This window comes from Sander lucioperca, chromosome 2 (genome assembly GCF_008315115.2).
Source record: "Sander lucioperca isolate FBNREF2018 chromosome 2, SLUC_FBN_1.2, whole genome shotgun sequence".
Classification (NCBI taxonomy): domain Eukaryota; kingdom Metazoa; phylum Chordata; class Actinopteri; order Perciformes; family Percidae; genus Sander; species Sander lucioperca.
In genome coordinates, this window is record NC_050174.1 from 47,573,617 (window position 1) to 47,583,616 (window position 10,000).

At 39.4% G+C, this 10,000-nt stretch overlaps 2 protein-coding genes and 1 long non-coding RNA gene across 4 annotated transcripts in view; 1 reads left to right on the forward strand and 2 right to left on the reverse strand.

Annotated features, from left to right (window-relative positions):
• Positions 1-1,910, forward strand: part of mak16 (MAK16 homolog (S. cerevisiae)) — a 7,406-nt gene extending 5,496 nt beyond the window's left edge. The window contains exons 8-10 of the mRNA XM_031309031.2: positions 125-241; positions 368-433; positions 1,349-1,910. Coding sequence (XP_031164891.1) covers positions 125-241; positions 368-433; positions 1,349-1,582 — 417 coding nt within the window. The 3' untranslated portion in view covers positions 1,583-1,910. The remainder of the gene's footprint in view (positions 1-124; positions 242-367; positions 434-1,348) is intronic.
• The window catches only part of LOC116056720, a 6,854-nt gene extending 55 nt beyond the window's left edge, over positions 1-6,799 (reverse strand). The window contains exons 1-2 of the long non-coding RNA XR_004106641.2: positions 5,192-6,799; positions 3,480-3,484 (exon numbers count right to left, since the gene is read on the reverse strand). This is a non-coding gene — a long non-coding RNA (uncharacterized LOC116056720). The remainder of the gene's footprint in view (positions 1-3,479; positions 3,485-5,191) is intronic.
• Positions 6,800-8,955: 2,156 nt separating this feature from the next.
• LOC116056732 (ras-related protein Rab-14-like) overlaps positions 8,956-10,000 on the reverse strand; it is a 6,582-nt gene continuing 5,537 nt past the window's right edge. For both annotated transcript variants that reach the window (XM_031309054.2, XM_031309055.2), the window contains exon 8: positions 8,956-10,000. This exon is cut by the window's right edge and continues 66 nt beyond it. In XM_031309054.2, coding sequence (XP_031164914.1) covers positions 9,889-10,000 — 112 coding nt within the window. In that variant the 3' untranslated portion in view covers positions 8,956-9,888.

The window sequence follows — 10,000 nt, forward strand, 5'->3', positions numbered from 1 at the left end:
TCACCCGGAGCAGAACAATAAATCATTAAAGGGAGTTCAGATAGTTCAGGCAACTGCAGAGGTGAACTGTGTTCTCGTAATAAATACGATTTATATGTATTAAGTTTGATGTACGTGTTTTCAGTACGGAGACATCTACAACTTCCCAGTCCACGCCTTCGACAGAGCTCTGGAGCAGCAGGACGCAGAGAGCGAGTCTGAGGAGGAGGAAGAGGGGGAGGAGGAAGAGGAAGATGACGAGGTGATGAAGGACACTTTCGTCCTATCTGCTGAAACTGACTTTACGCGCAGTGTTTGAGTTTGTATGTGCAGTCAGAAGACTCGCTTAGTGTGTGGTGATGTGAACGCGTCTCCTTTGTGTCTGCAGGACACTGGGAAGAGAGAGTTTGTAGCAGAAGAAGAAGTGGAAGAGAGCGACCTGAGCGATTTTGAGGTAAACCATCTCACTGATTGGTGAACTATGTGGATCTGTGTGCAAGGATCAGTGGAGTTCAACTGTTCACATTTTAAAACAACAGGAACATTTAAACAGGTTGAACTTTCTGTAATTATTCCTCCTGCGTGCTGGACGTAAAGAACTCGCTTATAATAACACAAAATCCACAGTCATTCTCTGTGAAAATGAATTGAAATCTAATCGACAACTATTATGAGCATAATTTGAAGTCATTAGTCAAACTAATTGTGATAATAATCGGCAGATTAATAGATATAAGATAATCGTTAGTTGCAGCCCTGTTCCAAATGTCATCTGACGCTAACGTGAGTAAGACGTTTCAGATCTTTCAGTATGAAATTACGTCCACATTTACATCAGTAAAAGCATCTTTTTCTCTCAGTTTCAGGCCTCCGTCCATAATAAAACATTTAAAATCTTCTACCACCTGCTTGGTGTTAAGCTAAGCTTTAAGAACACGTTGACGTAAGCTGCTCAGTGAGTGCAGCGTAGTGGGGGATGCTCAACTGGGCGACAGGAAAGTTAAAAGACCACCTTTAATCATCTAACTTTCCCTGTGATCATCCATTTTAATGTAAATATAACCTAGTTCATATTAAAAAGTCTTAACTTTGGAAGATATCTGTCTGTTAGCTTTAGATAAACTTTAATATTTTTGCACAGAATGAGGACGGTGGATTTTATCTGCCATCTCTTCCATTAAAATGTATTTGGGAAAGGATCTCTTCAAGACCAGTATAAACTGTTAGTTTAGTTAATTAAAAAATGTAGTTTATAAACAAGAAGGTGTTAAGGGCTTGTGTTAAACAAGGAAATATAAATAAGTCTAAATCATTTCTGTTGTTCAGCTTGAACATTTTTAATCTGACTGTTTTGTGTTTCTTCTCTCAGGACATGAACAAACTGAAGACGAGCAGTGATGAGGAGGAACAGGACGAGGAAGAGGAGTCCAGTGAAGAGGAGGAGGAGGAGGAGGAGGAGGAGGAGGAAGAGGAGACAATGACGAAGGCTTCTAGGTCTAAAGGCAAATCTCCAGCCAACGGCTCAGCGGCGAGGAAGAAGCGAGCATACGTAGAGATAGAGTACGAGACAGAGCCCGTCGCCAAGAGCAGAGCCACGTCGTGATGTCACAGCCTCATAGTGATGTCACACCCTCTGCTGAGGACACACCCCCTCCACGGTGGTCATCAGTTTGTTCGTACAGAGACTGTAAATGGAAGTTTGTTTGTTAATGGACACACAGGACGGACCTGACCTGGAATCAGATCTGATTAAAACACCCAAAGTGACTTTAACACTTTGTCTGCTTAACAGTGACTTTAAAAATAACTTTGTTTTGTTAAATATTGAGTCCAGAATCATCTTTGAAAATAAAGTAACAGATGATGAACATGACAATAAATCAATTTTGGAAGAAAAGGAAACTGTAAACCTGCTTTATACGTTCCTATTACAGTTTTTGCTTATTGCTTACACACTTTTTGCAGAATTTGGCTCATTATGTCAAAACTCTACACACAAGCCAATCAGACATAGCACTTGGAGATTAACAACTCACATCTATGCTAAAATGATAAAAACCATACACACAAGCACCATTTGAATTACTCTTTCATATCACCAGCAACACACTGATGGGCTTTATATAAAACAATGCAGTCTTTGTGTTTATATTTTTATTGTCATTTTCTCAGACTCAGTCTTCTGTAAAACTCAAAAGTAGAATCAACGTCACAGCCGATGTCCTCGCGGGCTAGGCATCGGGGAAAATATCGCCTTGTGTGCCGAATCCACCCTTGGATTGATCCCACCTCAATGTCTCCGCATGCCTCTTCCATTGCTTGCAGAAGAGGTATGCAGGCGTGTGGTTGCCGATCACTTTCCACTGCCACGCTGAAAAGAATTCCTTGATTGCATTTAGAAAGGGGCTGTAAGGGGGCAGGTATAAAACTGAAATGGTTATGGTTGTTGAACCAATCTTGGACCAGAGCAGCCCGGTGGAAACTAACATTATCCCAGACGACAACAAACCTGGCCTGCTCTGGTCTGTCCTGCACAACTGCATGTAGTGTATCTAGAAATGCAATGATCTGTCCTGTATTGAAGGGACCTATAGTGGCATGGTGATGCAGGACTCCTTGGACACTAATTGCAGCACACAAGGTTATATTTCCCCCACGCTGCCCAGGGACATTTACAATGGCCCTTTGTCCAACTACGTTACGGCCCCGACGCCTGGTTTTGGCCAGATTGAAGCCTGCCTCATCCACGTAGATGGCAACTAATGTGGCAGTTCGGCGGCATAAAAATCCAGAACACTCTGTAACAGAAAATATTGAATAGTGTTACTGAAAACACATACAGTAACTACAATGTCTATATTTTCACACAAGTAGGGGCTGGGTTGGTAGGGTAGGTAGTATAGAAAAAAACTACAAGCTACAGGCAGGGCAGGTGGCAGCATAAACCCTCATTTCCACATCACAATATATAGTATGTAAAGCAAAGTGACACATAGCTGCACATAATCATTGCGCCGATCCTTGACCCTGACACTGTTCCTCTCAAATGGCACCCTGTACAGCTGCTTCATTCTGAAGTTATGTTTCTGTAGGATGCGACTTAGTGTAGAAATGCTTACACTGTTGATATTGTTGAATACATTTCTATTTGCAATTATGCGTTGTTGCAACTCACGAAGTTGGATTGCATTATTTTCTCGCACCATTTCAATGATGGCAAGCTCTTGTTGAGTGAAGAGCCGTTCCTTTCCATCTTGAAGAGGTCGTCCAACCATTCTGTAGAAAATGCCAACAAGATGTCATTGGTTAGATTCTTTTTCAGATACTGTACTTTCAAACTGTACACAGTACTGTACCATCACAATGGTATTCCTTTACATATACTTCACAGCACTACCCATTTTTGTATAGTACAGTTATTACAGTAATACTGTAATATGATACAGAATCATGTAACACATTGAGTAGGTAGAGTCTGAAGTAGAAACTTGAAGCTATACCTGTTCTCCAGTCGGAATGTCCTTATTATCGATGCTACTGTGTAGCGACTGAGGTTAGGGTGGACTCTTTGCCCAGCCTCCCTCATGGACAGGCCATGATTTATCACATGGTCCACCAGAGTAGCCCTGATGTCATCTGATACACGTCTGCACACTGCTCCTTGTCTTTGTCCTTGTCCTCTTCCACGCCTGACTCCTCTCTCTCTTTGTCCTCTTACTCTGACTCTCATTGCCTCCATGCTTGCAAAGTTCTCAAAATGGCTTACCTGAGGCCTATTTGTAGTGCTTAGGCTCACACCGATTGGTGTTCTGTTTTCTGTGCAAGTGTTTTCAGGTGTGTATGTAAGTGCCTACAATTGCCAGATGAGTTTTGCATTTTGAACAGTATTTTCCCAATGATAACGGGAGATTTCGTTTTTGAACAATGTAAGAAAACGTGTGTAGTGTTTCGCAATAAGTGTGTTAAAGAATTGCAAACAAAGTGCAAATTTGACAATGTGTTAAAGCTATGGTTACACTGTGTTTAATGAATGCTACAAGAAGTTTAGGTATTGAAGCTTTGGTCTAAGCATTCATTTTTAGTGTGTAAGCAATGGGCAAAAACTGTAAACACTGACATTTGGAGAAAAATATTTCTTAACTCTCTAAATATATTTATGTCCAAAATAAATAAAGTAACATAAATACATTTTGTTGTTAAAACCCATCTATCACATTTCATGATGCTCTGCTGTGGAACCAGGACAGTGACTTTAAATATTTCAATATAGGCATTAAAAACAAAACTTGAACAACTGAAACTGAAAAAGGAAACATTGGCATTGAAGTTCCACTGAAAAATAATGTGCAGGCACTTTTTTTAATTTGTTGTGATATGTTTGCATTTTGATGCATTTTTCAATGCAGATTCAGATGAATCTAAAAGAAGCACAGCGAGATATCAGGGTATATACAGTATATATACTTTATTTACAAATAACTGAACTCCCGCGGTCGTACAATGAAAAGGTACAGCTGAAGAAAACCATTACAGATTTAGAATATAAATAATCAAAGAATCATAAGAAGCATGTTATAAATTTAGCAAACAGAAAATCAACAGACATTGCAGAACAAAAAAAGAATAAAATGTACAGAGCGTTTTACAGCCAGCGAGCGGGGATGAAACTGGAAATCTCCGATTCTGACTTGGTTTCGGATTTAATCACTTATAAAATTAAAAACATTTCGGCCTGATTACAGCGCCACCATTTGGCTTCCAAGGATTTTAAATGCTGTTTTTGCAACAAACATACTAATTTAAAAAGTTAACGTACAGCACTGTTTTCTTGTTACATTTATCGTTATGAAAAGTAATTTAGCGGTTACGTTTATTTGATGTTCTGATCAAATGTTGGCGCTGTAACAAAATCCTTTAAAGTGAATTCTTTAATGCATCTTTTCCATTTAAATGTTATTACGCTGAAACAACACTGCCACCTACAGGGCTGGCAATGCTGTTGCATTTTAATACATTTTTGAATATCTTTCTTAAATTAAATGTTTGCGTTTTCCTTTGGCGAGAGAAGCTTAAGGCGACGGTCACACCACAACTTTAAACTACAGGGTTTTCTTCAGTGACTTCTTGTTGACGTGTTTGACCTTTTGGTTTCTGGAAATTTGTTAAAATCTTTCCGAATAAAATTTCAAAAAGCGACAACAATGACAAAAACTCTTAAGTTAGTTCCTTATGTTTTTTTACCCCAGTGAAATGTGGCGTGCAGGTTATTAAGTAATGAAAAGCAGATTGAGAGTCTGAAAGTCCGGTGTGTTTTAAAGTGAGGGGAGGGCTTAATTTTATAAATCAAGCATCACAGTTGAAGAAGGCTGCTGTCCACCAATCAGAGGACAACAAAGAGTAAAATCACTCCCCATTCAGACAGATGTGGATACAGTTAAAAACCAGGTTTTTGTTCCTCAGTGACACCTGGACTCACAAACAGCACAGGCTTTAATACTCTTTTAACACTTGAGCTGTGACTGGATATGTACACGAGATCTGAGCGAGACCACCAGACCAGAATCTGGAACTACATCACAACAGTACTCATGAGTGACATTTGTCCCCTCTGGGTACAAATGTCATTCATGAGTTATCTGTGGAGTCAACAGAAACTAAGTGTGTACGTAGGAGGGCTAAATAATTTCAATTTATATATATTTTTAAATTAATATAAAACTAATTTACCTTTACTAACAAATTACAATGAACAATAAAACAAAAAAAAAATGTCATGTCACTTTAAGTCAAAATTATGATTTTTTTTTTTTTTTTTATGTCAAACTTAAGTCAAAATGATCACTTGTGACGTTTTAAATCATGATTATTAGCCAGCAAATGAATCAAAATACTTATAACTTTGGCTTAGAAAAGTAAAAATGTTGACTTAGTATCTCATAAATGTGACTTGCCGTTAGTATTTTTAAAATTCTGATTTTTATTTTTACAATTCTTTCAATACATTGTTTTTACTGACTTGTTTTATTTTGTTGTCTTTTCATATCTTTCACCCTTCATTTCTTATTTTCCTCAACATTTCCCATTTTTATAACACTGAAAAAAGGAAATTCATGTGGAAAATGTAACGTGGATAAATAATTATACTACGTATGATTGCACCAAGAAGAATTAAAAAAAACAAATGTGATTAAAACCCGTAAAAATCAAATGTATCAACTGATTGAAGGTAAAAAAAAAAATTAAATAAGCCTTCTTTAATTGTTTTGACTAATTGACTCAGTGTATCATCAGATAACTTGTAGATGACATCTGTTGCTTCGGACCTCAAGGGGAAACATTTCTCAGGCTTTTTAAAAACCTTCAAATCCTTTCTTGGTATTTAAGCAGATTGACTGAATATATTAAAGTGTGTTTTCCCTGCTGGAGGGACACTGGACATGAACTGTAAACTGGACATTTAGTGTAAATCCAACGTTAATCCATCAACTAGAACAGAATCATATCAGGTCAAAGCTGCATTCATTGATTTATTTTTAAACACTGAATCAAACGACCGATACATTACATGGTATGCTGTGTTCGCATCTGGCGGCTTGTTTTGGCTTTTCTCCCCCTCCAGTGACCACAAAATCAAAGAATACAGCTTTGAAATATTTAAAAAGTGTTGGCATTTCTGTTTTGTAGCTAGTTCGTGCTAGACTGGGTAAACCCAGCCCGATCTGCCGGCGATTTGATTTCGCCCTGTAGCTCAGGCTGGAAACCTGTACATTTATCTATCCTGCTTCCGTTACAATTTTGCGGGGACCAATCACAAACTGGCTTATCCACCTGGCGCGTTGGTCTGATTTGTTGAAGGACTATCCAATTGCGTACAGAGTCATTTGAAGTAGGCCCGTTGATCACGCCGAGAGCAGACTCCACAGACTAATGTTCAATCTTAAAAGACTGAGCTTGGTCTGGTGATAGCCAGATTAAGTTCGCGCTGGAATGCTTCTTAAGAACAAAATGTACTGACCGATCCAGTTAGATTGACTGGGAGAACTGGTTCATGTAGCGATGAGATCACAGTCTATAAACACTATGAATTTATTTTACAGTTTACAATTTAGTTGATGACTAGTTAGCAACAGTAGAGAAAACTTTAAAGCACTTCAGGATATCAAGGCTCGGGCATTTCGAGCTGAAGTAGATCAAGCTTTAAAGAAAAGGTCTATATATATATATATATATATATATATATATATATATATATATATATATATATATATATATATATATATATATATATATATATATATATATACACACACACACACACACACACATTAACAAGAATTTAATAAAAATCTATTCTTAACTTGTGCTCCACTGTGGGGCCAGTAGTGACATTCTGGTTCAGGTAATTCAATTTATTCTTCATCATCACCTTTATCAATCAGTTGCTTTATCTCTCCACAGAACCATCAATATTCAAAGTCGCCTTAAGTTATTTAGTTAAAAAATATTTACGATTTAAAAAAAAAAAAAAAAAAAAAAGGCAAGTGTGGAGATGCAGAGATGGTGGGTTTGGGGGTCTTGTCTGTGAACATATGTTTGTTAGAGGTCTTTGAGGATCCACTCGGTCCCTAGTAATAGAGACCAGACCCAGGAGCCAAGTAAGGCCAGGTCCAGATAATGTTGACTCTCATTTGGTCGGGCAGGGGTGTAGTGTCCTCAAAAACTTTTCAGATTTAGTCTCCTTAAAAAAAAAAACTCTTTATGCACGTTGGATTCGAATACGGTTTCAGGTCCGTTTTGGACCAGGTCCTAAAAGTTGGACCCTCAAAGACCTGTAATCTGTGCATGTGTGTTCATATGTGGGTCTGTGTGTACTGAGATCCTGGCTCTTTTCGGTTAACATTTTCCAATCTTTTCTGTGATTGGCTGGATTTTTCTTTTCTCTTCCAGCTGGGGTTAAAGGGGTTACTCAAGTGATTTAGACGTGGCCGAACTAGTGTATTTGAAGTCAGCTAAAGCTTTTATCGCACTTTTATAAACTTGTGGGAGACATGTTAAAGAAAGACTGGTCAAAACTGAAGCAGCAAAAGCCGAGGTGTCCTGACTTTTAGTAAATAATATAGGACAAACTCCAAAACCATGGATCCTACAATTTTCGTTAAGCAGATTCGTACCGTCTTTCGGCCCACTTAGCCTGGTGAATGCCCACGACTTTCAAACTGCACACCCGCTGTTTGAAACACAGGCTTTCGTTATAGGTGGTCTTCTAACCCAGGCCAAATTACATCGTCAGAGTTATTTTTTTGCAGACTTTAGGAAGCTCCTCCATAGCCACAGAAGACATTACACAATACAATCAGAGGTTAAGTGCACTAAGCATGGAGTACCCCTTTAACCTGCATTCGAGGTGATTGGTAGTCAAACAAGTAAAATTACATCATCAGCTTTAGGTGTGAACTCCTCCAAAAGAACAACAGATTCAAAAGTCTCCAATCCACATCAACAACTACAGTGTAAATGCAACTTCTGATCCACATTACCGACACTGTAAATGCAACGGGTCAGCTCGAAGGGCAGCTGTTTGGAAACTCCTGCATGGGGAACAAGTGATATGAGGAGTTTGCTGCATCAACTCGACTCAACGTCCAGGCCACTCCGTTAGAATTAATGGATTTGAAGCATGTATTTTTAAGACTTTTCCAACTGAACAACAAATGATGGGATACCACACACATAAGACATAAATACGACTATTAATCCCAACGTTTATATCATAGCATGAACGCCAGAGTTAGGCGTTTGGACGATCTGGATTTATAGCAGATCAGATTAAAGCTAAATATGAATATTTGGACTAGAGGTGGTCCTCGATTTGGACCGATAAGCAGTCTGGCTTGAGCCGAGGCTTTGAATCTGTCCATAGGAATGTCTGGAGTTGAGACTTTTTTAATGAAGTGTTGTCCAGATTTGGACTGCAGGTTTGTCCGAATTTAAGCACTGAATCTTGATTCGTCTCATTGGTGTTTTAACATTTGGGACAAAAGTAGTTGGAATACCCTCACTTGAGTTGGGTTCAGTCTTGGGGGGAATGGTTGTCTGTTGGTGGGCTAAAGGTGGTGCTATTCTGGGCTTACAACAGTCCAGTTTGGCCTACCTTTGGGCCAAGCCAGCCTGGATGTGGGGTAAAGGCGGAAGTCTCAATTGGAACCAAGAAGAGTCAAGGCTCTGAATCTAGTGTACGTTTTTTTTTGGGTGATCCACATTTTGGTAAAGTGTAGATCAGATTTGGGCTGTAGGTTGATTCAAATTTGAGTCTTGTATCTTTATTTGTTAACTAATAATAATTAATAAATTGCGTTATCAAGTGTGACCAGGGTAGTCCTAAACCTTCATTTGAGTCAGGCCAACAGCACTTTAATCTTGGAAGGTGTGGAGGGTCGTCCAGTTTTGGGGAAATGTTTGTCTGGTGATGGGCATAGTGACTAAGCTGGAATGAGACCTAGCATGATCCAAGTGTGGACCAAGAGTGGCTGGGATTTATGCTTAGGGATTCATTTTGTGCAAACTGTGATCCAGCTAAGGTCTAGGGTGGTCCTGATTTGGGAGTTGACCAACACTGATCCAGAGGTAGCACATAGACACATAGTCTGGATAGTTTCTGGATTTGGTAGCGGGTGTCCTGATTTAACCAAAGCTGGTAAATATCTGATTGGGTGGAGGATGGTTGAATCTTGTTTTGGGTACTGAACTGAGGTCTGGATTTGACAACAGTCGGTTGGTTGGACTGTTAAATGTAATCCAGCTAAATCCTGTTTGACACACTCTGGATAGAAGACGCATGTTAGTGCCTGGTGGATCTCTGTGTACGTATCTGTCTGCTTCTGTCCGTCCGTCTGTCTGATGGGTCTGTGGTTAGCAGCTGCAGCCTTCTTTGGCCGGCTGGCTGTCGGCGTTGAGGCGACCTCCCTGCGGCGCAGACGGTTTGTGCTGGACTCCTGACTCGGCAGCGTTCAGGTCCAGACTG